The following is a 27,674-nucleotide window of genomic DNA, read 5'->3' on the forward strand; positions in this document are numbered from 1 at the left end:
ATTAAAGATAACTTACCTTTGAAATCTTATAAGAAGATCGCAGCTAGGACTCACAGTGTCGTGTCCCTTGAGATCATCAGTCTTACTAGTATCTCCGCTCATTATGGAGTTTATGTGCATTTGCGTCTGGCAACTCGTGTTGCGTATCAAATGCTTTACCTGAAAAATATGAAAGAAAATCAAATAAACTATAAGTAGTTTGAAGTATTTACTAAGACTGGGCGCATATTGGCTTCTATCGTCTGAGCGTCACACTCAGCTGTCAAAAAATAGAAATCCATTGGGCGAGAGTAGCCAATGGGCCTTCAATTTCCTGAAGTAGTCAATAATAAAAAGTCCTAGTAAGGGCTAAAAAGCGGCCAAGTCAAACTCGCACACAAAGGGTTCCGTACCACCATTTCTTTTTCCTGGCGGTAATTTTGAAGTTTTTTGTTATAGCGGCAATAGAAATACATTTTCTTCAAAAATTGCAACTCTGTGCCTATTACGGTTCACAAGATACAACCCGCTGACGGACAGATGGACGGACGGACGAAGGACGGCCCCGTTGGCACTCTTCGGGGGGTACGGATCCCTAAAACAAATAAGAAGTTACATACCAAATGCATTAGAGGAACTGAGGCGCCATTTTCGCAAACTGTTGCATTATTGCTAATCTGATATTCGTCCGTACAATTGGCTGTAAATAATATTTGTTTAGTTAGTTTATTTGGTTGGTTAGTTAGTTTACTTAGTTATTATTCAGCTTAGGAATTTCATTTTTTGAGATATTTAGTTGTTTTACAATACCTTGAACAGTTTCACTGTCTTCAGACATAGTTGTTGCTGAATGCCCACGTTGGCCTGTTACTATGTCGATTTGGTCATATTCACTGAAAACAGTTAAGCTTAGTATATTACAGTTCATGCAAAACCTTTAAAAGGGTAGCGGATTATAAAACTTACTCATCTAGCTGCAAATGATTGTACGGATCGTTAGAATCAGCTTGAAGGGCGTTTCTTAAAGCATCCCGCAAACCTCCACCTCCCAATAGAGACCACACCAACAGTTCTGTCATGAATCTTGCTCCTGTACTAGCGGGGACTGACCCTAGAAAGTTTTTGGTTTATTAAGATGAAATATAATATTAGCATTATTATTACATTAGCATAAACCATTTTTAGGTTTCTGTACCTCAAAAGGAAAAACGAAACCCTTATAGAATTACTTTGTTGTCGGTCTGTCTGTCCTTCTGTCCTGTCTGTCAGGAAATCTATAGGGTCCTTCCCGTTGACCTAGAATTATGAAATTAGGTAGCTTATAGCACAAGTAAAGGAAAAAAATCCGAAAACCGTGAATTTGTGGTTACATCACGAAATGTGTACAAGAACAAATAAATAATTAGTATTTTCAATTTTCAAAGTTACTATATCACGTAAGGTATCGTATGAAAGGACTTTACCCTGTTCGTTATAAAACAGATTTTTATTTATTTTTATGCATAACATTTTTTGATTTCTCGTGTAAAATGTCAGGAAAACTACCCGAGTACGTAACCCTCGGTACACGAGTCTGAGTCACACTTGGCCGGTTTTTTTATGATTGGGCGTTACATGTGTGGGACTATACATATTACACATACATATATTATTAAATTTGCTCGTCCAGCGACGCTGTCTTGTAGTGGATGTCGATGGTTGAAACGATGTCTATGCTAATCTTACCTTGAGGTAACAAAGCTATGAGATGCTGAGCTCTAATCTGAGGAGTGGGCAACAGTATGGGCCAGGCCGCAGCCAGAGCCTTCCTGGCAGCCGCCGCGGCCGCTACCCCGGCCCTGCCTTCAACTAGCGCCACCAGCGCGGTGTGCACTCCAGCACACCAAGATCTACTTTCCGAATCTGTTTCGTCTATTTCATTGCCTCGCGCGCATTGCCAAGCGTGTACCTACAAAGGGCCATTTATTAAGATAAAAATAGAGTGGCATTTTTACAATATAATAACACTACAATTAGTACAACTGTACTAACTGTACCATACCATAACCATAACTTATCATCAATAAAATATCATACATTCGGGGTTTGTTGCGAAAATGAGGCCAATAGGCAGCGAAATTTAGTATTCAACTTTAAAGGTTTAAGAGCTTGAGGCCATCGGATGGTATTGTAGTTTTGATTGTAAATAGGAAATAATAAAATAAATTTGAAAATAGCAGATACCCGCGATTTCGTTGCCATTTAGGTTTTTAAGAACCCCTTGCGAACTCTTTGATTTTTCGGGATTTATAATATGGGTAGTGATATTATTACAGTATATCAAAAGGAAAATTCTGAGATTTAGAGAAGTGCTGAAAAGATAAAATAGTTTATTGAAATTAAATGAAAAATTTGACTTACTTGTAACCTAAGGAGATTCAGACATGAGATTGCTAGACATTCATTATCCTTTATATTCGCCGTACCGCTTTGTTCTACCACTATCCTAAGTAGCCTTTCAAGGAACCTGAAATACGGAAACATTTGATGCCAAAGCTAATCATCAACCTAAAAATTCTCTCTATTTTTGAATAAAACTTTTATGACATGTATCATTAAATTCACCATGATCAACCCATCACCGTCTCACTACTGAGTCTACGGGTCTCCTCTCAGGATGAGAAGGGTTTTGGCCATAGTCTACCTAGCTGGCCCAGTGCGGATTGGCAGACTTCACATACTTTTGAGAACATTGTGAAAAACTCTCAGGCATGCAGGTTTAAACCCTCACGATGTTTTCCTTCACCGTTAAAGCAAGAAACGCTCTCATGACTACAAAAAGTAACAGGTGCGTGCCCAAGATCAAACCTTAGACCCCCGACTAGGGAACCGACATATTGACCACTAGGATATCAACACTTGTACTAGAAGGCCGAAATCTTGACTAAAGAATTATTTTCTAAATACTCACTTAAATGTATTTTCTGATAAGTCAATCACAAAAGGCATTGAAGACGGGAGATCTCTTGGATTTTCTTCGCTCCACGCGAATATTTGCGACGGCCCAGTCGCGACACCTAAAAATAAAATACAATACACATTTTACTTTTATAATACCAAAACAATTATACTTACAATGTTAATCCTCCTCCCTCCTCCTTTCTTTACTTAATGAGTTCCCATTGACTGTCATGGATAAAATACAAGAATATGACAGAAACAAAGTAAAAAGAGCTCTGAAGGAGTTCTTGTTGAATGGTGCCGGAATAGAAAACAGCTGGATCAACAATTAGGTGTGAAAATTATTTTTTTTGTAAAATACGGGTTCCGTTTTTCCTTTTGAGGTACGGAACCCTAAAAACGAATACAACAATAAATACTTACCATTCGCTTTAAATGAAGGATTGAACGCTTGCAAAGGTTGCGGCACGGTGTTGGCGATCTGCGCACGCTCGTGCGTGCCCCATGCGTACAGCACGCCTTCAGACGACAACGCAATACCGTGCGACATACCGAGTGACAGATCGACTATTTTTATACCTGCAATTATTTAAACGTAAAGCTGTGAAAAATCTTACATTGGGTCACTTGTACTGAGAGCAAGGAAGTCAACGACAGAAGTCTACTACCATCGGATATAGGTATCTTGCAAAGACTTCCACACGCCACAGTCTTAAGGGCTTCCAAGACGGTCAAACGGCAAGCTCGTAGTTTTGTTTTGCTTGATCAAGCTGTTTGACTGTCGCATCAAGCCCCTTGATGCGTCCGTCAAGCAGCTTAACCAAGCAAACGACACTTTTCTCATATGTCGAACATATAAAATCGCATCAATCACCGTCAAGCACGTACAGTACAACCAAATTAATAATGCGCATAGAAATCTTCGTCACTGTTCGGCAACGGTCGTATGATACACATGATATTGACTCCTATTTGTTTATAACAAGGTGCAAAATGCAAGTGCATTGTTTAGGGCTCTTACGATTCAATGATTCGGGTGTTTCTGGGAATACGACGAATTTTGCACCTTGTTATAAACAAATAGGAGTCAATATCATGTGTATCATACGACCGTTGCCGAACAGTGACGAAGATTTCTATGCGCATTATCAATTTGGTTGTACTGTAAATGCTTGATGCAAATGGTTGAGCAAACATTGCTTGATGCTTGAGTTAAGCATCAAAATGCTTGGCTCAAGCTAAAATCGTGATTGTCGTCAAGCCGCTTGACCGTCTCGGAAGCCCATTACATTGCCTGAATCCAGCGGCCGCCTGCGACTCGTTTGATGTCATCTGTCCGTCCACCTAGTCTGTGAAGGCAGCGCTTTCCGGTGCGCTGTCGCGATTCCACTGATAGGTTCTTCGAACTATGTGTCACTGATCTTTGCAACCCGTTGAGTTGTTGATTGCTCTGGTTCTTGTACTGATCTCCTCATTTCCGAGTTGATCACGTAGAAAAACTACGAGTATAGCAGTCTCTATCACCCACTGAGCAAGTCTGAGTTATCCATATTTCAGGAAACGTACGTACCTTGCAGGGCCTCAACTAGTTTAGGTATTGTAGTAGATTCCAAATTTCCATGACCTAATCTATATCCATCTCCTTTACCCCAAGTGTAGACTTGTCCTCTGCAAAAGCACAAAAAATAAATAGCAATTTATGTTTGTAGCTGTAATAGATCAAATTTCAAACTCTACATGAAAAACTTTGAGCATTTTAATATTCATTTGGCATAATCAGTGTCCTACACAGGGTTTGAAGGCAGGGTAGGCATTAAAGTAGGTATCTATTTAGTAGCAGGTCCTAAATCATAGTGAAAAACCGGTCAAGTGCGAGTCAAACTCGCACGCGAAGGGTTCCGTAACATCGTCCAAAAAATAATACTATAACTTTTTTTCGGATTTTTTTCTTTCACTTGTGTTGCAAGACCTTGCTATCTCATAAATTTCATAATTCTAGGCCAACGGGAAGTACCCTATATGTTTGGATCCCCTTGACGGGTCTTGACAGACACGACAGACAGACAGATAAGTGATTCTATAATATAAGGGTTACTTTTTCCTTTTCAGACATGACAAGGGGCATAACAATAAACATTTTAAAAGTAACCAATGTTGTACATTGCCTTTATTATTAAAATCATCAGAATCAGTTACCCGTCAGTAAGGACAGCATGCCAATGTTCCCCAGTATAAACTCGAGCTACTCGCAAGGTAGACAACGCCGTAAGAGCTCTGGGTGTACCCGTCTCACTGTCGCCGAACACTTGCACCGCGCCCTCCCAAGTGCAGCACAAAGTTTGACCTTCACCCCAACCTATTTACAGGAGAAACTTTGTGAAAAATCTAGAACTACTATCTAGCCAACACATTAGTCAAGGAAATTTACAAAAAATGTTAATACATAATGTAGAAAATTGACACAACGCCATTTTGTCTTACTGTGAATTAAATCACAAGACCGATCATTGTGTTGCACTTAAAATCTACTTCCAACGCCAAACCACATTTTCTTTAAATATGTTTCCTAAAATGTATTGTGTTTCAATAAAACATTTCTGATTTCAATAAAATTCAATCAAATCTAGATAAAATTCTCAATTGACTCGCAAGGTACACAATTTTGGGAACATTCAGTTTAACCCTCTCTCTATTCCTAAACATCGTACAGTAATAAACTCTGGAACGAAAAGTACCCGCGGAACTGCAATATACGCTTTGGATGATTTTTTTAATAATCTTTGACTTACCAAGAGCGACATCAATAATCCGTTCGATGTTATGCGCAGTAAAAGCCACGGCATGCGGAGTCAAACAGTTTTCAATCGTGCCGTGGCCTAGTATGCCATGAGCGCCGCGTCCCCAAGTGTATAGGGCTCCGCGAGATGTTATCACCGCGCTGTAGGAAATTCGAATGTTATGGCAAGACTCCAAGATCAGTTTTCAAATATTGTGAAGGAAATCTACCGATAGAAATCACCTGCAAGCGAACCACACTAATGATCTTATGATAAGCGAGATGGTGTAAAGGCTGGAGCGCATTTCTTTTTTCTGCCAGTCGTGTATCCGTGGTCTTGTCTTGGATCCTCGTCCGCACCCCATGACCAAGCGCCCTCGCACGGTGTCTTGTAAAGGTAATCCTTCCTAGCCTAACCTACCAAAGTTTTATAGAAATAACAGCACCTCGATTTCGGCTATCTCACGATTATTATTACGGCTAAACGATTGTGGCTAAGCAGAAATCGGTTGAAATTTAAAACAACGTGACTAAAATCTTCGGGGATGAATCTCACCTGCAAGCGATTCCGGCAGCCACTCTAACGACCTCATGATGAGCGAGATGGTGTAAAGGCTGGGGCGCATCCCTGGCAGCCGTATCCCCGTGGCCCAGTCTCCCGTCCTCGCCCGCACCCCACGACCAAGCACCACCGCACGATGACTGACAAAGGTAGTGTCGTCCATTTGGATGACATGCCACTTGAGTTATTGTTTTACTTTCTAGTCCTAAAATACATAAGCTCCATTGATATAAAATGTTGAAATATATAGTTCTCAGAATCGTTCACAAATTCTTGTACACTGCCACAAGATGCTATTATTTTTCCGTAATTAATAATCACCATTACACCATTATCCTAAAAATTCAACCATTGACAGTCAAAAACTTTACAATAGTACCTACTTTGACAAATTATTTGACTTCTATTTTCACTGAAGGAAATAAACTTGTCATAGAAAAAGCAATTCATTAGAAAGGATACCCTTTCGATGAAGTGATAGAACGAAAGTGTCCAAACCGTAATATATAATAGGTAGTACTTAGTAGGTTCTTACCCGGCACAAGATGAGGGGTCATGGTGTCATAAGGCAAAGTGTACACCGCACCATCGTGAGTTAATAACAACGCCAATTTTTCAGCACACGCGATTTGCTGTATTCTCAAACTTCCTAATTGCAATAATCCAGAACCTATAGAGACAACTTCTTGGGCCGACTCAGTGCACTGAAAAACGAAAAGCATTCCTCTGGTGCTGCAAATGTTTATGGGCGGCGGTAATCACTTAACATCGGGTGACCCGCTTGCTCGTTTGCTCGCTATTTTTTATATATAAAAAACAAATTGAAACAAATACATCACTAGTTCACTACCCATATTTTAAATGCGGAAGTGTGTTTGTTTGTTGGTTTATTGCATCGATGTATATGGATGGGCCCCTCGAAGATAAGAAACGCGCTCAAAAAGTCAAGAGAATTTGCAAAAGTCTCTTGACTTTGACAATGACGATGACGTAAGATTCAAGCGTATTTTTGCGGACGGAATTGTATGGGAAAGGCTAATCCATATACATCGATGGTTTATTGGTTTTTCATTCAATCACGTTGCAACGGAGCAACCGATCGACGTGATTTTTTGCTATAGTTAAAAACTTGGAGAGTCACACAGGCTACTTTTTATCGCGGAAAATCAAAGAGGTCCCACGGGATTTAAAAAACCTGAATCCACGCTGACAAAGTCGCGTGCATCAGCTAGTTTATAAAAAATATTTTTTATGAGCTGGATAGTTGTATACTTACAGTAACAAATCCTTTCAAAGGCGGTAACAACGGAGCACCCAATCGATCTAAATGACAGAGCAAAGCAATACCAGCTTTCCTTACACTCATAAGACCATCGCCACTTGGTATAACCAGTTCCCTAAAACAATAACGTAAGTACAATTGAAATAGCCTCATTCAAATTTAACCTACATAGTCTAATTCAATAGTGCTATCCTATTCACAATGTTACCTATAGTAAGAGATAGCACTACATATTAAAACTAGGTATAGTGCTATCCTTTATAGAATGTCAGCTGTAGAAAAAGACAGCACTAGATTCATAGCTGTTATTCAGTTCAGATCAGATATTTGTGAATATTCAAACTAATCCTTTTTTTTGTGAGATAGGCTTGTGATTGACGAGAATCAGAGCCATGATGAGGTCTATGTTGGAGCGCACTTGCCTAGAAGATGTCTATTCACTCTTGCCTTGAAGTGTATTCAAGTTATACTTGGCAGGAAATACGGACGCGAGAAGGGCATTCCACACTTAAGTGATTTGTATCAGAAAAGTTGAGCAAAAATGCTTCGTACTCATGGAACAAATCTCTTAAAAATAAATACTTACTTAAGATATGCCTCAGTAGGATTACTCTCGCTATTTGGTTCTGAGTTAACTATTGGATTAGGTGCTGCAACTTTGGCCATGCGTCTTAAAAATGGACCTAACGGCGCTGTGCATTCTTCTAAAACTATTCTGCAAATAAAAATTCAAATTAAAAGTTCTTTTTTTTAAATTCAGATACAAGTAAGCCTTTGACTGCAATCTCACCTTGTGGTAAGTGATGATGCAGTCTTAGATGGAATCGGGCTAACCTGGAAGGGGTATGGCAGTTTTCATCAAACCCATACCTTTTTGGTTTCTTTGGACGGCATCGTACCGGAACGCTAGATCGCTTGGCGGCACAGCTTTGCCAGTAGGGTAACTAGACACGACCAAAGACACCTACCAGACCACACAAGAAATTTAGAAATTATGAAATTCTAAGCTCCTGCCGGGAATCGAACTCGGGACCTCCCACTAATAAGGCCACAGCACTTAACACTGCGCCAGGGGGGTCCTCGTAAATTTTTATTCATTATACAACGATCACACCACAAGATGCCTCTACCTATTGTCCGGTTGTCGTTTCTGCTTGGGTGGTAACGTGACTAGAACGTCTGCAGCCTTCAACAGCGCTGGAAGTTCGGCGCGACGGGCGCACAGCTCCACCCACACGCACAGCGAGGTCCGCCAGTCGCCTTGAGGGACGTTGCAACCTACTTCACTGCGAAATGAGGATGTTATGAATGGCATGTACATGAATTTCAATATTTCAATTTAAAATTAAGGAAAGTTGCATAAAATACAGAATCAAACCCAAGATATTTTAAAAAAGTCTATATGTATGTATACCTATCAAGACGCACGGTTGTGTGTTGAAGCCAAGTTCGAATAAGAATCTTATAAGAACGGCGGCGACGGCCAGTGTGTATATTTATACTTTATTTGATATTCAGGCTAATAACTTTTTTTCAAATAACACAAAATACAAGAAAAATATTTACCCAGCAACAACCTGATGCAAGAATTTGGCAGCACTATCAACAACTTCTGCCCAGATCTTTTGTGATCTCGGCACTTGTGCGATCGAATTTAGCTGTCCACTGCCAGCGTACAATGCAGCTTCGGGCAATCCGCGTACTGCATCCAGTGCGTCGCGAAGTAGGGCGGAGCATACATCGGCCTCCTCGCCGCACCGCCATGCGCGCCGCACTAGCGACAGAGCGAGACGTAATGCAGCTCTTGCGCCCACTCGCGCTAGAGCAAAGGCACTGAAACAAGACATTAAACCATAGACATACGCACAACAGACGGAAACGTTTAAGTGCGGAAACCAGCCCAGAGAGAAGAAGAAGAAACCATAGACATGAGTTCATAGGTGTGCCAAAAGGTCATACCATATAAATGGCATGACCCTTTGGCGCACTGATGCTTGAAGCCGATTGGTAAATCAGCGTGCAAGATTATATTGCATCACAGCACAATACAGTAATGTGTTTGAAGTTTATATCTTTCTTAAGAGCGTTTATAGCTTGTACCTTGTAACAACCTTTGATTAGCCAACAGTCAATAGCTATTGTAAAGAAGTTAGTCCTAATATGCTAGACATTAGATATAGATCAAAGAGGTAATTGGTGCTCATAGATTACCTTTCAGATTCATCACTTGCTTCCTCACCCTCTTCTTGCATATCAGATCCTAACTCCATTGGTTTATTGAGAGTGCTGACAACATTGCTCAGATTTCTATTGCTAACACCGTGGACAGGTTTCTTTTCAACTTTGGTCTTTTTAGCCTCTTTATGGTTGTTTTGATCCCTAAAACCAAACAGTTTTTTTTAAAGATTATTATTTATTTATAACCAGTTTAAAGTAAAGGTACTACTAACGTAACTAACTTAACAAATGCTTATGTTATAGAGAAGTTTGTTAAAAGTAATGTTCTAAAGACATTATTTATAAGGACAGCCAAATTATTATAGGTATCAAACTAGATTAAGCTAAGACTATTAAGTATTACTATACAAACTCTATCTTTTTAACCCCCAACCCAAAAAGAGGGTTTTTATAAGTTTGAAGTGTGTATCTGTGTATCTGTCTGTGGCATCGTAGCTCCTAAACTAATGAACCGATTTTAATTTAGTTTTTTTTATTTGAAAGGTGGCTTGATCGAGAGTGTTCTTAGCTTTAATCCAAGAAAATCGGTTCAGCCGTTTGAAAGTTATCAGCTCTTTTCTAGTTACTGTAACCTTCACTTGTTGGGGGTGTTATAAATTTTTAATTTACACTTGTTGATGAATATATGTAGTCAAAGACCTTACTGCAATTAATTAAGTCAATTATTAAGTCAAACACTTAAATTGATTTTGCCTGATAATAATTTATCAACAGTTGTTATGTATAAGGTTTGACCCAACCCCAATTTACTGCCACAGGGCATAGAGAGTGTGCAAAAACTTATAAAACGTTTCCAATTAACAAAACATCAGAAGAGAATAATCAATAGAAGATAAAAATGCTAATGAAATATTAAGCTAAATTGTTAAGACTATAAATAGATAGTGAAAGGGGTTTTTTTTCTCTCAATATTCCTTAAAGAAAAAGATGTGTAGAGATAAATTAGCACCAAAATTTCAAGATATCTTTCAATACCTGATCACTGCTACCAGATGTCTATGACAGAGCACAATTAGTCTGCGTATCTGTGATATGAATGGACAGCTGACAGCGGTATTGATAGCCCTCACTCGCTGTTCCCAAACTAGGGCCTCCATCAGGCTTTGCAGACATTCTGGTCCTATGTTTAGAGTTAAAAAAAAACATAAAAGAAATTTCTTAATAATTTTAAATACATATCAAAAATTATTTAGAAATTTGCTTGAAGAGTAGGTAAAACACTATCATAAAATTATAAATAAAAAGGAAGTTATTTTAAAAGTTGTGATCATTAATTTCATCTTTAAGTTGAAAATATAATGAGTTTTGATTATAAACCTGAAAATCCTTGCTTATTAAGGGTATATTATGTTAAAGAGAAAACCTTCTTACAAAATCATTAGCTTTAAAAATCTGAATTTTAATTAGAAGCCTGAAAATCTTTGCTTGGGTTATGTAAAAGGAAAAACTTTTTTTACAAAATCTTAAGTTTCCAACATTCCAATCAAAAGAATAATATTAGAAATACGAAATAATTGAGGGAGTTAAATTGCATATGAGTACAAACAAATAGAATTGCTTTTTAAAATCACCTGGATCCAGCTTCCATTTGATATCATCAATAACCTGGACAGAGGGTGGTGGTGCAACAATTTTAGACTGAATTGAGGCACGTAGCTCTTCTTCAGCTGAAAGTGCAGTACAGGGTGCGCATGCACATCCCGAATGAGGACCGCAAAGACCGTCACAACAAGTACAGTTTAGAATCTAAAAAGATTAAGAGAGGTGCAGATTTTCCAAAAGAAAAAGTTGAAAGTATATTATTATAGAAGATATTTTTTCTATGTACTTAGGTATATAAACACATACCCTTAGGCCGCAATAATACTTTCCGCTATCACCAAGTTTCGCAGTTATTCCAGCAGCATTGACCAACCCGTTTCCGGCATCGAAATATATTTCTCTGTCCTGTAGTAAACTATTGAATAGGCAATAAACAGCTTCGGGGTCGTGAAGGGCTTCTTGTAAGTCAGGATTTAGCCATTTGGGGTCTAAATGTTGTTGGGGACGAAATATGAAGTCGTCTTGTTCCTCGGGCACAGACATATTCGCAACCGGTTTGTTTCGTATACTACTCGGGTATTAAAACCTTTCCATATTCAGAAATTTTATAGTAGAATAGGGCATATTGTTTCACTTAGAAATCACATTATCTCACTAAGAGTAGGATTTTTTTTCGAAATAATAATTTAATCATTTGATTCTTCAATCACAAATCAATCGAAACAATCTGTCACAACTCAAATGTCAAATTATTTAACGTTCCATTTTATCCATTAAAATCTGTATCAAAATCAGCTGAGCTCTATATTTTATTTTATTTCTGTATATAAAGCTCCATTTTTACACACAAAATCAATGTAAACTATTAAATTGATTGAATTACAACTTATGTTTAAATATTATCATACAAAAAAATTACAATTTTTAAACGTTTATTTATCATAACATCACCACCTGTCATCACCGCACCATCACGTCTGACAGCACAGATTCAAAAATTAATCATGTAAATAAACTGCTGCATGTTGTTGAGGCGTATCTAATGTGTTTTGATAAAAAATAAATTATTGCGATTTATGTTTAAAATTTTCCTTCAGAGCATCTGCTTCGATGGATACAGATATTCTACTCGATAGTAAAGACTGCTTGTACGGTAAAGACAATTTTTTAGCACATCGTCCGGCTTGTTACGAAAACAAAGTGCATTGTGCGTGCAATTTACTTTGAAACAATAAATAAATGGAATGACCTTCCGTTTGACTAATCCACGTAGCAAGACTGCATTAGTAGTCCTTGGATTTACTTTCTGTTATAATTTGTGCAGTTTTTTTACTCATTACTACATCTTTACAAGGTTATGATTTTGTCATTGTTTATATCAAGACTCATTAATCTTTTTAACTACGTACTTACGTAGTTATTTTTAAATTAGAACTTATATTTGGAAATACTTAGTGGAGAAACCCCGCCTTAGTCCTGTAAAATCTATCTCCACAAACCATATTCTTCAGACTTTACAATGTGACTAAATAAACTAATGCCATTAACAGCAAAAAAATCTACAGCAGTATACATTTCTTATTAACTCAGTACTTTTTCTTGTACTGCATACTTAATTTATAAAGCAGAACAGCTTAATAATGAAAGAAGAAATGCATTATAGAGAGTTTATGCTATATTTGTCTGTTAATTACTTTGCATTTTAGATGAGGACTTTTTGGAACAACTGACTAAACATGCACTGCCATCGTTGTTGGATGCAGCAGATGCATCACCAAGTGAGATCTTAGCTGATGCTGCACCACTTCTAGTGCCCGCTATATCACCAGTGCAAAGCTTGAAGTCTTCTCCAAACGAAAGCAGCAGTTCTGACTCTGGCAGTGAAGATGATTCTAAAAAGTATGAAATCATTTTATTACTTGGGTTGTGGGGTGTCACTACCCATATTATTACTGTTTGTTGGTTTATTCGTTTGTCCTTCAATCATGTTGCAATGAAACAACAGATCGACATAATTTTTTGCATGGGTACAAATCCCATACAAATGACAGAGACAATCTCAGTGAGCATTAACCATTTTTAGTTGAGAAACCAATCACAAACCATTCATAAACATTTTATAACAGTTTTGTTTATGGTTGTTTGGTGCCTCAAAATGGTTAACACCCAGTGAGATTTCTGTCTCTGTTATTTGTATAGGATTATGTGACAGAGAGAGTCCTATACTAACTTCTTCCCGTGAGTAGAGTGTAGCATTAAATTTATGCTTAATTGAAGTGGAAAGGGGAAAATTATTCTAGTTTTATGTTCTTTTGTATAGAGAAAAGTTTCAGCTTTGTATTATTTATTATTAGTAAATTACCATTTTTTGCAGTGGTTCCTGCACATCTTCCAATAGGCAATCATCCCAATCACCGTTTGATTGGCCGACATTCAATGAGGAACCTACAAATCAGCTGAGGCTTGAAGATGTAGAACTATTTTTGCAAAAAACAGGTATAAATTGTAGTCTTGTAGATACATTTTATAACATCAAGACTGTAGTTTCATTTATATCATCTCTCTCATTCATCAATTCTATTCGTGGCATTGTGAGAACTCTTCATAATAACTAAAGGTCGCTGCATACGTAACGTGTTTTTTCCCGTCCCAGACGGGATGGGAGGATTTCTCGAACTACTATTGGACAACTGGAACGCCCCGCCCTGTCCGTTTTTTAGGTGTCCAATAGTACTTCGAGAAATCGTCCCGTCCCGGACGGGACGATTACTTTACGTATGCAGCGACCTTAAGAAATGAACTAAGTGATATAGTTAATTCTGTTATATACACAATCTCTAAACTAAATAATTTTGATAGGTCTAAAGCTAGTGCTATCCTTCCTTGCAGGGAACATTATGATAGAGATATCAATTCATTAAAACTTGTCATATTTTGTCACTGTAAGTTTTACTCACATAAGTAGCTTACGTAATTAATTGACAACTTACAAATGTAAATGTACTTGAAAACATGTTTACATTAGTTATGTTGTAAGATAATCAAGTAAGCTACTTACATGAGTAAAACTCAGAAGTGTACCTATCTGCAGCCTAGCATTAATTAATTTTTACATTTATTAATTTATATAAAATTTCATTTTAGTTCCATTAACAACAAGTACAAATGTGGTATTTCCTGATACACCACCAAAGTCAGGAGCTTTAGATAAAACTAGTCCTGTGATGGCAATTGAAAATGGAATCATAAAGGTAGGCATGATTTGTTTGATTATTACCAGCATTTAAAAGCCACTGGAATGCCAAGAGTAAATGAAGCAGACTATTCTATACATCAAACTGACTGACTGATTCCAGAAAACCTGCATGAATCATTAGTACCTACCTACAAGATGTGATTGGATGAATTTATAGAATTTTGGTACAATAGGTTGGCATGGCTGGCAAGATAATTTTGTAAGCTTACATGAGTAAAACTTACAGATGTATCCGCAACCTTAAAAAATTGTTGACAAATCTGTGTTATTAGTTTCTAAATCCAGTAACAGAGTAATAATGTAATGTTATTCTCACTTTATTATGCATTTGATTCCAGGTTGTTAAGCAAGAATACAATCAAAGCATTGATACTGACAAACCAAATCAAACCAAGGGTAAAGTACTTAACTTTTAATATATATAGTTAGTAATCAGCAATAAAATTTAATGTCTGTTTAGTAAAGACACTTAAAGAAATAACGAACATACACAAACACATAAAATCTATAAGTTATATTTATACATAAGTTGATGATTTAATTATTTTATTAGCTTAATATTTAATATCTGACTGCGCTAATTAAACACTTTTTTTAGCACTAAACAATATCAATTGTCCAAATTCGATCTTCAAAGTAGTGAATGAACATTCCCAAAGCTTTATTAAAAACGAAGATAATAAAATCCTATATGCCACTGAACAAAACAGAGGTTTGAAGATATTGAAACCTCCACCGCCAGTGACAAAACCAACCAGTGTCATATCTGAGAGTACAAATGATAGAAAGATTCCAATATCGCAGCTGTCTCAAACAAAACATATACATATTCAGAATACAAATAGTAATGGTTACCATGTTCAGGTAAGAACTTCCACACCTTAGTAATTTATATAATAACTAACTTACGCCGGGACCGGCTATATAAATTACAAACCCCTTTTACCCCTTAGGGTATTTTTCAAAATTCTTTCTTAGCGGATGTCTCAGTAACTATCGCAAACAAACAGCCCGATCCATCCAATAGTTTGAGCTGTGCCTTGATAGATTAGTCAGTCAGTTACTTTTCCTTTTTAACCCCAGACCCAAAAAGAGGGGTGTTATAAATTTGACGTGTGTATCTGTGTGTCTGTGTATCTGTGTATCTGTCTGTGGCATCGTAGCGCCTAAACGAATGAACCGATTTTAATTTAGTTTTTTTTGTTTGAAAGGTGGCTTGATCGAGAGTGTTCTTAGCTATAATCTAAAAAAATTGGTTCAGCCGTTTAAGAGTTATCAGCTCTTTTCTAGTTTTCTTGTAGAAAAGAAGGTTAGATAACCGTTAGGTTCATAATATTATGTCAATAGACAAATGTCAAGCTGTCAAGATGGACGTTGCCTAAATACATAATTATTTATTTGAAAATGATGTTTTGGAAAACTCAGATACTTTGGATCGTCGGGGGTGTTTTTTTTAATTTACACTTGTATATATAGAAATTCAGATTCATTGTATGTATTTAATATTGGTTTATAATCTAAACAAGGTTAAAAAAACTTGCAGACATCATCTAATTAGTATAGAGATTTTTCAAGAGTTAAGAGAAAAATCAAGCAGAGGGTTGATAGATGATGTGATAATTTTTTCACATCATCTATCTATAATCTGAATAGTATGTTAAGCGCATCTTCGCCCATCTCCGCTTTAGTAGATACGGGTCCTATTATATATTTTGCTTCAGTTTTATCCAAAGTAAAACATCAAACATATCCCTTCTAACCTTTTTTTCTATTTTCAGGCATCCCCGCCGAAAAATACCTTAGTTATCAATGCAGAACCAGAAGTCCACCAAACTGGTAGCATTCAAAGTATTGTTGGGTATCAAACCAGCTATAGCGGAATAAAGATTCCTACTAGCATAGATTTGTCGAATTTAACGGAAACAGAAATTAAAGTTCTTAAAAAACAACAGAGGATGATAAAAAATCGGTAAATAAATGAATTATAATGACAAAGAAATCCTTATATTGCCAGCAGCTTTATAGAAATTTTTTTATGGAAAGATTTTTATTCAAATAAACTTTTTATGGTTCCGTACCCAAAGGGTGCCAACGGGACCCTATTACTAAGCCTCCACTGACTGTTCGTCTGTCTGTCAGCGGGCCATATCTCGTGAACCATAATAGAGAGTTGAAATTTTCACAGAATGTGTATTTCTATTGCCGCTATAACAAAACCTAATGAAAGTTTCAAAATAGCCGCCATGAAAATTGAAAACTTAAAAAAGTGTTATTTCTTGTAAGATGGTACGGAACCCTTCGTATGCGAGTCCAACTCGCACTTGGCCGATTTTTATTCCGACTCGCACTTGACTGATTCCTATTCCGACGACCTTAAAAAGGTAGCGGGAAGTGGGTGGATGAGGAAGATGGAGGAGCGTGTATATGCTCGGGAAGGCCTATGTCCAGCTGTTGACGCAAACAGGCTGATTGATTGATTGAATGAAACTTTTACAAGTGCTTTTGATACGTCAAATGCATCTACCACTGGTTCGAAATACCGAGAAGAACCAGCAAGAAACTCAGCGAAAACTTTTCGAAGATTCGATCCAAAATATTATGCCATGTATAAAAGTAATTGCTGCTCCGCGCATTGCTGGAGCAAGCTTCGAGTCAATACATGCATAATCCATACTAATATTATGAAAGCGAAAGTGTGTCAATCTGTCTGTCCGTCCGTCCGTCTGTCTGTCTGTCTGTCTGTCTGTCTGTCTGCCTGCTACCTTTTCACGGCTCAACAGTTTAACCGATTTTGACGAAAGGTACAGAGTTAGCTTATATCCCGGAGATGGGCATAGGCTACTTTTTATCCCGGAAAATCAAAGAGTTCCCACGGGATTCCTAAATACCCATCCGCTTAACCGATTTGCATGAAATTTGGAACCGAGGTAGCTTCCGTCCCTGCAATTAACATAAGCAACTTTTTATCCCGGAAAATTAAATAGTTCCCATGAGATCTTTAAAAACCGAAATCCACGCAGATGAAGTCGCGGGCATCCTCTAGTTCTTTATAACCGCTGGGTTTTTTGCTGATTTCCTCATCTTTTCAACTTTTGCAGGGAGTCTGCTTGTCAATCGCGACAAAAGAAAAAAGAATACGTAACAGCTTTAGAACAACAGCTTTTAGAAGCACACCAAGAGATTGCACAACTCCGACTTGAAAATAAGATCTTAAGGGACCAATTACAATCAAATGGAAGGAGTAGGAAGGTTTGTCCATTATTTTTCTACCTATTTGAATCTCCTATTAAATAACTGAAATGTTGATTTAATTAATTCCTGACTTTTGCTCTAACATAGTAACCAACCTACTACTGAGTATATTGAGTAAGGTAGACAATAACCCGTTAGAACTTAATTCTTATCCTGTAAACTTCAAAAGAACTTGTAAAAGTTTAATTGAATAAAAATATTTTGAATTTGAATTTGAATAAAAATGTACAGATATGATCTCCTTTGCATTAACACAAAATTACAGTGTCTGGCAAAAAAATTAGATAGAGCAATATGTTTCCACTGCCTTTCTTTGCTTAAATGTGAAACAATTGCGAAAACGCAGCGCAGCTTGGTGGAAACTGCAAACTTCGAGTATTAGGACACCCCTATTGGATAATCCTACGACCATTTTCATGCAACGCAACGTAAGCAACGTCGCTTATTGAAAATACTAACTTGCGTTGTTACAATTAAGTCGCACGTCCCACACGTCTCAAAACACAATTGGTTTTGAATTTGTATAGTATACTAGCTTATGCCCGCGACTTCGTCCGCGTGGACTACACAAATTTGGAACCCCTATCTTACCCCCTTAGGGGTTGAATTTTCAAAAATCCTTTCTTAACAACGTCTACGTAATATGCGATGCCTTCATATTGTATACTAGCTGATGCCCGCAGCTTCGCCCGCGTGGATTGGTCAGATCCCCTGCAGCATCAGGATTGTGGAGTTGGACTCCAAATTTTTTATGAAACAATGTCGCAAAGTTCCTCTATTGATTAAAAAAGAAATGACACAAATCGGTTCAGAAATCTCGGAGATTTCGGTGTACATAGGTAGAAAAACACAACTCCCTTTTTGAAAGTCGGTTAAAAAAGTAGCCTATTTTACGCCCTGGTCAATCCTCTACTTGCCTGTGAAAGTCCCGTCAAAATCGGTTCAGCCGTTCCAAAGATTAGCCTTTTCAAACAGACAGACAGACAGACAGACAGACAGACAGACAGACAAAAATTTTAAAAACGTGTGATTCAGTTATGGTATCGTTCAAATAACCATATGAGCTTAATATGAGGTAGTTATTTCGAAATTACAGACAGACACTCCAATTTTATTTATTAGTATAGATTAGGCTTCAATATCACCTATCAAGACTCGGATCCTTGTAAACCTAACTTTAAGAATGTATCTCCAGCATGTTTTTATTAAAGAGTGAGGCATGTGCTTACAGATCCCACGCCTAGATACATCAATATTGATACCCAAAAAGAACATTGCAGTTCTTTTCGCCATGGTTTTTATGGTTTCTTTAAATTGGAATGTCTTAGGGTGAGTTGATTATTACGTATAGTACTGCCACATTTATAAGTCGCATTGACAAAATTCGTTTGCGCAGAAAAGCACAACCCAACATCGATTAATACCGAATTTACATTAATGAAATATAGACCTTATTGCTTGACGTTAAGATTTTAAATACAAGAACAACAGATACTCATGCTTTCTCGCTCATTATTATTATTCGTGCGTACAAAACATGGCGTGTAGGCGACAACCAATAGCGGACGGACGCGCGCTATTATTGGCTGAGATATTTTCGGCCATTCAAAAATGAGATTTATGGATGTACCTGCGCAGAAACGGCGTAACTTATAAAAGTGGTAGTACCACGTAGTACTGTAGGTATGCATTTGATGAAAATGTATTGAATTTGTAGACTACTATAATAATGCAACGTTTCACTTTTAGGTGGAATTCAAAGCCATTTTCAGGACCAACTGCCACTCATGTCGGCTCTCGGCATCTTTTGTGGTCGGAAGATAACAAAGATGTTATTGCTGGTAAGTATACTAATTGATACATTATATTTTCAATATCTCTGTAAAATTCAATTGCCATATCACGCATACATGCGTTGTTAATTTAAATAAATTACTAAGAGTCTGGCAATGCATGACGTGATTTCTAATACTATTCTGAAGAAAATATTAAAAATTACACTTTATACCTTGATGAAAGATTTTATACACGCCTTTGTTACCTGTTATCTGCTAAAGACACGATGAACCAAACTCCATAGTCGCTGATCGTTCTTCCCTGTGTTGGGGACAATGCGCAGAGAAACTTTCAGTTTTTATAAAATAACAAAGGGCTGGCTCTGACTGGCTCTTAGTCCTTTAGGTATTAGTAGCAGAAATCGTAGTCACTCTTTAAATATAATTTTGCAGATTATGATCAAATAGGTAATCGTAGTGCTGACGGGAACGACTGTCAGAATACAACACTAAATGATTTAAAAATCAACCAAACCGAAAGCATCAGGATAGCGGGAGAGCTAAAACGTTGGATCGGAGGTGGAAAGACTTTGAATTGGACAAATGCGCCTAGGAAGAACAGAGTATATTTGGATGAAGAACAAATAACGGGTAAAACATTAAATCTTATCTTTGGACTTCGTCTGTGTTAGCGTTTGCTGGCGCGCGTGTTGTGCCTTTTTGGAGTTTTTTTTTTTTTTTTTTTGTTAAAAGTGGCCGGTTTTTGTGTTTCACTGGTGTTTTTTGGTGCTGGAACCATGCTGGAACTGACTGGGAAGCACTCTAAAGGGGCGCCGCGCGTATGTCGACGAGCGCCGGCACAGACGAAGTCCACCCTTATATAGTTTCCCTAACTTGTAAATAACTACAAACTTGACATTGGCTAATCTTTGTAAAGCCAGTCGAGAGAAAAAAAAATCTTATCTTTTTACTAATTTATGTATTGCTTTTGGTGTAGGTATTCTGTATCTTTTTGATTTTTCAAATTGCCATGTTTCGACATTCAGCATATTTTGATTTTACTCCAAAACCAATAAACTCTGTTGTATTGTATCAAATCTCATTTCGAAAATTCTTACTAATTTGACATATTTTTAGTAGGTGGCTTATTAGAAACATACAGGCTTTTTAACAAGCTGAATCTTGACAATAACCTACTTGATCTTCCCACGAATAAAAATGGGAGGTCCATTCGAGAGAAATCCCGCTTAAGAAGACTGAGGCGTTCCATACCTGACAAGGACATAGATTTTTCGGATGGAGCGATGTTTTATGAGAGGCTGTATCACAAACCTATCAGAAAGTCTGTCAATGATTTCAATGTGGACGACTTTGGTGAATGGAACGCGTTGCTTCAAGCGCTTCATAGGCGAGACGACACGTTCTACGTGGTTGGTGTCGGTAAAGGGGAACATTTGCTGTTGCCTGCGGTGAGCCATAATGTGACAAGACCTCCTAAGATGGCGTTGATTTTACCAGCACTTACTGGGAATGGTGAGTTATGATCCATCCCCTTTTCCCGATAGCTATAATATTGGTATCTTCAAAAAAGGAGTGAATGGGCAGGCTTGCTCCACCTTAGGCTGCATCACCTCCTGTTTGGTGTGATTACAATCGAGCGCAAGCCTATATAATTATAAAAATACTAATATTAAAAAAAAGATTCAGATGAATTGAGAACCTCCTCCTTTTTTGAACTCGGTTAGTGAAGAAGTGTGTCTGTGTCTGTTAGCTTTTCACAATCCATCCCTTTAACCAACTTTGACAAAACTAGTTTGTTGAACTCGTGAACCGTAATAGGTAGAGATTTGACAGTGTGTAAATACTATTGCTGTTAAAACGACAAATAATAAATTTTTCAAAATGGCCACTAAGTATGTTAGTTTACAAATTTAAAAAAGACAGTCTTATAAGATGGTACGGAACCCCTCGTGTGCGTGTCCGACTCGCACTTGACGGGTTTTTATTAGGTTTATTGTATTTTTCGCAGATTCATTAAAGGCCGACCATGTGACGCTTATGCAAATCGACTGCTCCGTCGTCAACACAACCCTGGTAAAACTGAAATCGGAAGCATTGCCAGAAAACATTAGAAAAACCAATGTCGATAGTATGCCGTTAAATCCCAGGCCAGAGAACAAAGGCGTAAGGAGACTTAAACTAGATCCTAGTCCACCGGAAACTGTTCAAAATACGAGTGATAGTCTATCCAACACGATAAACAATAAGAATATTGATTACGATTTAGATATAAGTAAGAATTTTCTGCTCACTCAGCACATACTTTCCAAAACAGGTGTTTTAAATAATAGCTCAGTAGGAACAAAAGATCCTTCTCGTGAAGCAAAGTTAACTAATAGTAATGAAACAAGGCAATCAAATAGCTAGAGTGATATAGGTACTTATAAGAAATTTACTTACAGTATTAAATTGCGAAATATCACGTCCTTTTGCAATAGGATTTGAAATACTGTAAAACTGCTTTTTAGCAATTTTGGTGCCAAATATTGAAATAAAAGTAACTAATAAAAGTAAAAGTAACTTAAAAAATATTTGTGCAATTTTAACAGATTTTCAAAAAGGAGGATGAATTGTATAATTATCGTATAGTAAGTAAATTTATATAATATAATTTTTTATCATCAACTGTTGTGATTTTTATATTATTTTCTCAAAAAAAGTAAATAGTACAGTTATGTTTTTAATATACCATGACAATGATGTTTTTTAATAATTATCTTTTGCTCCAAGCTTTTGCTATAAAATATAGTTTAAAACTCAAAATCGAATACTGGGAAGTTGAGTAGCCATTTTAAATTTTATTCCTTTTGACAGATCTTATATCGTATTGTTAACTGCAATGACTGTCATCCATACATTCTTGGACCCTTCAGCCCTAATTCGCACGAGCGTTAAAAAAGCGTTGCGTTAAAAATACAAAGTGCGCGTTAAAAAAGCGTTGACGTGTGTACTTGGGAATGTATTTTTTCTATTTGAACGCTTTTTTAACGGACGTTAAAAAAAGCTCTCGTGCGAAACACGGCCTTAATTAAACCTAGTTAAACTTCTCCATATTTAAAATAATATTACAATTTTCTCTTTAAGTTTTTTTAATATTTAAATACTTACTACTTACAGTCAGTGCCTAGTTTTCATTCGAATCGACCGTGTTTTACCGCAATAACAGCGAAAACTGCTGACGCCGCGATCCGACCGCGCCCGCGCCGCCCGCGCCGGTCGTACGTTAGGCACAATGACCTAGTTCCGCGTTTCGTCGCGTCAGGTTTATTGTAATAGCAAATAATATAATCAACGCTATACTACTCGGTTCCTCCAACTATGGCCGATACAAAAATAGAATTAAGAACGGAAACTGAGCATTTGCTTTTTAAAGCATTTTCAGAAAAAAAAGCAGAAAATGAGAAACTTCAAATTATAATTAAAAAAATGGAGCAGCAAATTTTGGATCTTCAGAAACAAATAAAGCTCTTATCTAATAAGAATAACGACCCGATGGATACTACCGAAAACAAGGAAAGTTCTGATCCATCCGTTCAATATCATACGGACGAAGAAGAACTTGCGCAAGAAACAGAATGGATAAGAGTAAAGAGTAGGAAAAAGAGGAAACTAAGCACGTCACCCATTCTGTCGCAGAGTAGAGAATTCGAAACATCAAATACAGCAACGCGCAAAAATGAAAAGAAGAAAACTAAGAAAGTACCACTACCCCCACCTATAATGGTGTCCGGCGTGGAAAACTATCAAACCTTTTTTGACTTACTCTCTGGAAATCTTCCAGAAGCCTCATCAGATTTTACATTAAAAATGATGAACGCAAAGAATGTCAAAATAAACGCTAAAAATGAGGATGCCTACCGAAACTTGACAAAAGTTTTATCTCAAAATCAGTTTTTGTGGCATTCCTATGAGAATAAACAAGAAAGACCTATTCGTGTCATGGCTAAAAAATTGCCTGCCTCATGCCAGCCCAAAAGAATAATTGAAGACCTCCAAAGCAAAGGGTACAAAATAGAAAATGCAGTTAACAAACTAAGATGGCAGAATAAAGAGCCGCTTAATATGTTTACTCTAACATTTAATAATGTAGAAGATATAAATAAAATTTACGACATCAAATACATCCTAGGGTGTAAAGTTGAAATTCATCCTATAAAAACATCAAAACTGGTACCACAGTGCAAAAAATGTCAAGCCTATGGCCACACGCAGAAATACTGCGCCAGGGAGGCTAGGTGTGTAAAATGTACAGGAAAACATCTGACACGAGACTGCTCCAAGCCAGCAGAAGAAAAACCAAAATGCTTACACTGCGGTGAAGCGCACCCCGCTAACTATCGAGGTTGTATGGTTGCCAAAGAAATGCAGATTCTAAAAAATAAGAATCTTAAAAAATCATCTACATCCTATCCTCAGCGTTCATCGAAACCTGAGAAATCTACTGATCCTCATGTAAATAAGACTAAGGAAGACACGAACAAAAGTGAACACCAAACTTATGCCCAAAAAGTTTCTAAAAATTTGCCAAGCACTCAAATGCCCCAAATAAAAGTGGAAAGCAAACTGGATGAAATTCTTAAATACATGTCCTCGTTCGACGAGCGATTGAAAAAACTTGAAGGTGGTGCTAATAAGGCTACCAATAAGCTGAAAAAATGAATAATATGCTTAAAATATTTGCATGGAACTCAAACGGACTACTACAACATCAACAAGAACTACAAGTAGTCCTAGATACACAAAAGATTGATATCTGTCTAATATCTGAGACACATTTTACCAAGCAATCATTTATTAAATTTAACGGTTATAAAGTGTACCATGCCATACACCCAAATAACACAGCAAGAGGCGGCAGTGCCGTCATAATTAAAGAAAATTTGTTTCATTATCAAGAATACAAATTTGAGGAACAAGAAATTCAGGCAGTAACTGTAAAGGTCAAAACTACAAGATACGAATTTTCCGTAGTAGCCATATATAGCCCTCCAAGGCATTCAATATCAAAAGAATATTATGTCAACTTCCTCGAGAAAATTGGAAATAGATTTATTATTGGAGGCGACTTTAATGCGAAAAATACTTATTGGGGTTCTAGATTGACTACTACAAAAGGTAGAGAACTCTTAAGTGCTATTAAAGATCAAAAATGCGATGTAATAAGTACAGGTAAGCCTACCTACTGGCCAACAGATGCGATGAAAATTCCAGACCTAATTGATTTCTTTATTTATAAAAACATATCATCAAAATACCTAGACATTGATGAAATGTTCGACATGAATTCAGACCATTCTCCTATCCTCTTAACGCTAAGTGATATAATCATATATAAAGAACCTTATCCTGTACTTGTAAACAAAAATACAGACTGGGACAGCTTCAAAATGGATCTGACTAATAATATTAACTTAAATGTGCCGCTTAAAAGCTCGGAACAACTAAACGAAGAAGTAAGAAAGTTTGTGTTAGATATTCAGCTGGCTGCTTGGAATAATACACCAAAGCTTAGAAAAAAGCCCCAAGGACTGGTTGCTTATCCCAAAAATATCCTTGAACTCATCATTGAAAAGAGAAAACAGAGAAAAAAGTGGCATCATTCGAGATCTCCCCTTGATAAAAGGGTGTTGAATAACTTGACTAAGGCTCTAAAGAAACAAATAAAAAACTTTAACAATTCGTCAACCTACAGTTATCTTCAAAGCCTTACAAGCGAACGGAGCACCGACTATTCACTTTGGAAAGCCACTAGGAATTTAAAAAGACCATGTTTGCATATTCCTCCAATCAAGGAAGAAAATGGAATGTGGGCAAGAAATAGTGAGCAAAAAGCTAAAAGATTTGCAGAATATCTAGAAAAAATATTTCAACCAAACGAAGGAGAACACACTGACTTTACTACAATTGAAACAAGTCAAGAAAACACTCCCATTAAACTAGTCACCCCTAAAGAAATACTTAATATAATTAATAAATTGAACCTGAAAAAAGCTCCAGGATATGATCTAATTACTACAGAAATCTTGCGAAACCTTCCAAAAAAAGGAATCGTTAAATTAACGACGCTGATTAATGCAGCATTTAGAATGAAGCACGTCCCTGACTTGTGGAAAGTTGCAGAAGTAATTATGATCGCCAAACCAGGAAAACCACCAAATGAGGTTACATCATACAGACCAATTTCTCTGCTACCAATTATCTCAAAACTTTTTGAAAAGCTACTACTCAGCAGATTAAAACCTATATTGGATGAAAAAAATCTGATTCCCGACCATCAGTTCGGATTCAGGGAAAAGCACTCGACGATCGATCAAGTTCACAGAATAACGAATATAATTGAAAGAACACTAGAAGAAAAGAAAGTTTGTTCATCCGTATTTCTCGATGTAGCACAAGCCTTTGATAAAGTCTGGCATGAAGGTCTTGTTCACAAACTTAAAGTATTACTCCCTCAACCATTCGCAAACATACTTGAATCTTATATATCCGATAGAGTATTTAGAGTGAGGCAAGAGGAAGCCTACTCCAAACTCAAGGAGATCAAAGCTGGAGTACCTCAAGGAAGCGTTCTAGGACCTGTCCTGTATCTCCTGTATACCTGTGATCTTCCACAACCTGATCATAATACCATCGCTACTTTTGCCGATGACACTGCCATCATAGCTGTGGGTAATACTCATCAGGAGGCGGCGGGAAAAGTACAATCAGCATTAAATGAACTCAACAAATGGACGAAAAAATGGCGAATAAAATTGAACGATTCCAAGTCTACCCATATTGATTTTACAAATAAAAAACCGAACTATCACCCTATCTATATTGACCAACAAAAGATACCTTATGCTAATACGGCAAAATATCTTGGAATGACTCTTGACAGCAAGCTACGCTGGAAAGCTCATGTCAAGAAGAAAAAAGAAGACCTAGAGATAAGGTACAAAAAATTGTACTGGCTCATAGGTAGAAACTCTTTACTATCAACACAAAATAAGAAACTCTTGTATAAACAGGTCCTAATGCCAGTGTGGACTTATGGTATCCAGTTGTGGGGATGTACCAGAAAAAGCAACATTCAAATAATACAGCGATTCCAAAATAAAGTACTCAGGGGTATCATCAATGCACCCTGGTACGTCAGAAATGAAGACATTCATCGCGATCTTCAAATGGACTTCGTGGACTCAGTTATTAGCAAACATGCTAAATCCCACGAACGCAGGCTCCATCAACATGTGAACGTCGAGGCTATCCAGCTCCTCGACAACACAGACCTAAAACGTAGACTTAAAAGGACTAAGCCTTTTGAGCTAGTGTAGTTATAGTGTTAGTGCAGTGTAAAGAACACAAGAAAGAACAAAGTGAAAATTTAATGCTAGTGCAATATAATGAACACAAGAACAAAGTGTCATAAAATAATAACTAACGATAAACTAAGAAATATGTCAATGGACGGACTCTTAGATATAAGTACTTTTATAAGTTTAGGTTAACATAATATTACTTATTAGCTTTACTCGTAGGCTAGATTGTAATCTTAATAAAGTACTGCTGTCAGTACTTTATGGTTATAAAAAAAAAAAAAAAAAAAAAAAAAATACTTACTTATAATAATTTTATATTTGTGTACCTATGCCCTATGGCTGTGTAATGTGTTAATTTTTTTTGTAAGATGTAGAAAGCTATCACAAAATATAATATATTATAAAATTACCTTGCATTGTTGACCTATAAATTATCCATCTGTGTTACTTTTAAGTAGGTAACTATATCTATTATTATTTAAAACTCGTCGGTTAGGTACTTGTGGCAATAATATATTTTTACTCTTGAAATATTTGTTTTATTGAATCTCTTTGAAATCTAAAAACGTTATAGGTACGACAACATATTATTGAGCCAGCATTGGTAGGAAGGTACTTAACCACCTAATTATATGACACTACATGATGCCCGCGAATTTGTCCGCGTGTCCCAAGTTTTTTAATCCCACCGGAACTCCGGATTAAAAATAG

At 37.0% G+C, this 27,674-nt stretch overlaps 2 protein-coding genes and 2 long non-coding RNA genes across 13 annotated transcripts in view; 2 read left to right on the plus strand and 2 right to left on the minus strand.

The window, feature by feature from the left end:
- LOC123864114 (probable E3 ubiquitin-protein ligase HERC2) overlaps positions 1-12,036 on the minus strand; it is a 52,167-nt gene extending 40,131 nt beyond the window's left edge. For all 9 annotated transcript variants that reach the window (XR_006795707.1, XM_045904334.1, XM_045904331.1 and 6 more), the window contains exons 1-21: positions 11,626-12,036; positions 11,349-11,523; positions 10,753-10,897; positions 9,751-9,918; positions 9,106-9,372; positions 8,670-8,825; positions 8,126-8,254; positions 7,534-7,654; positions 6,793-6,961; positions 6,252-6,462; positions 5,709-5,857; positions 5,116-5,275; positions 4,490-4,587; positions 3,343-3,498; positions 2,930-3,035; positions 2,380-2,485; positions 1,705-1,927; positions 946-1,090; positions 790-872; positions 600-679; positions 17-159 (exon numbers count right to left, since the gene is read on the minus strand). Coding sequence is in view for 8 of the 9 variants with exons in the window: in XM_045904334.1 (XP_045760290.1) it covers positions 17-159; positions 600-679; positions 790-872; positions 946-1,090; positions 1,705-1,927; positions 2,380-2,485; positions 2,930-3,035; positions 3,343-3,498; positions 4,490-4,587; positions 5,116-5,275; positions 5,709-5,857; positions 6,252-6,462; positions 6,793-6,961; positions 7,534-7,654; positions 8,126-8,254; positions 8,670-8,825; positions 9,106-9,372; positions 9,751-9,918; positions 10,753-10,897; positions 11,349-11,523; positions 11,626-11,862 (3,227 nt within the window). In the remaining variant the exon portion in view is untranslated. The remainder of the gene's footprint in view (positions 1-16; positions 160-599; positions 680-789; positions 873-945; positions 1,091-1,704; positions 1,928-2,379; positions 2,486-2,929; positions 3,036-3,342; positions 3,499-4,489; positions 4,588-5,115; positions 5,276-5,708; positions 5,858-6,251; positions 6,463-6,792; positions 6,962-7,533; positions 7,655-8,125; positions 8,255-8,669; positions 8,826-9,105; positions 9,373-9,750; positions 9,919-10,752; positions 10,898-11,348; positions 11,524-11,625) is intronic.
- On the plus strand, positions 3,768-4,214 carry LOC123864189. The gene is made up of 3 exons (XR_006795719.1): positions 3,768-3,803; positions 3,836-3,843; positions 4,181-4,214. It is a non-coding gene; the product is annotated as an uncharacterized LOC123864189 (long non-coding RNA).
- Positions 12,037-12,302: 266 nt separating the features above from the next.
- Positions 12,303-22,563, plus strand: LOC123864127 (cyclic AMP-dependent transcription factor ATF-6 beta). Of its 2 annotated transcripts, none has more exons than XM_045904382.1 (13): positions 12,303-12,472; positions 13,026-13,218; positions 13,694-13,815; positions 14,464-14,570; positions 14,914-14,971; positions 15,174-15,439; positions 16,354-16,544; positions 17,674-17,824; positions 19,059-19,156; positions 19,577-19,668; positions 20,056-20,253; positions 20,740-21,135; positions 21,632-22,563. In XM_045904382.1, exons 1-13 carry the CDS (start codon positions 12,430-12,432, stop codon positions 22,027-22,029), a joined length of 2,313 nt encoding a protein of 770 aa, XP_045760338.1. In that variant the 5' UTR covers positions 12,303-12,429; the 3' UTR covers positions 22,030-22,563. The 2 variants fall into 2 exon arrangements, with proteins under 2 accessions (XP_045760338.1, XP_045760339.1); XM_045904383.1 differs by having other exon boundaries at positions 12,304-12,472; positions 20,743-21,135; positions 21,632-22,560.
- On the minus strand, positions 22,394-27,490 carry LOC123864193. The gene is made up of 2 exons (XR_006795723.1): positions 27,265-27,490; positions 22,394-22,772 (listed from the first exon to the last, which is right to left on the minus strand). It is a non-coding gene; the product is annotated as an uncharacterized LOC123864193 (long non-coding RNA).
- Positions 27,491-27,674: the final 184 nt, after the last annotated feature.

Source organism: Maniola jurtina, chromosome 4 (assembly GCF_905333055.1).
Source record: "Maniola jurtina chromosome 4, ilManJurt1.1, whole genome shotgun sequence".
In the NCBI taxonomy this organism is placed as follows: domain Eukaryota; kingdom Metazoa; phylum Arthropoda; class Insecta; order Lepidoptera; family Nymphalidae; genus Maniola; species Maniola jurtina.

Excerpts from the sequence above, each read along its gene's own strand:
- LOC123864127 (XM_045904382.1), top strand. The coding sequence starts at position 12,430 with ATGGATACAGATATTCTACTCGATAGTAAAGACTGCTTGTACG. Across the intron at positions 12,473-13,025 it reads TAGTAAAGACTGCTTGTACG|ATGAGGACTTTTTGGAACAA; the intron begins GTAAAGACAATT and ends TTTGCATTTTAG. Across the intron at positions 15,440-16,353 it reads GTAATGGTTACCATGTTCAG|GCATCCCCGCCGAAAAATAC; the intron begins GTAAGAACTTCC and ends TTCTATTTTCAG.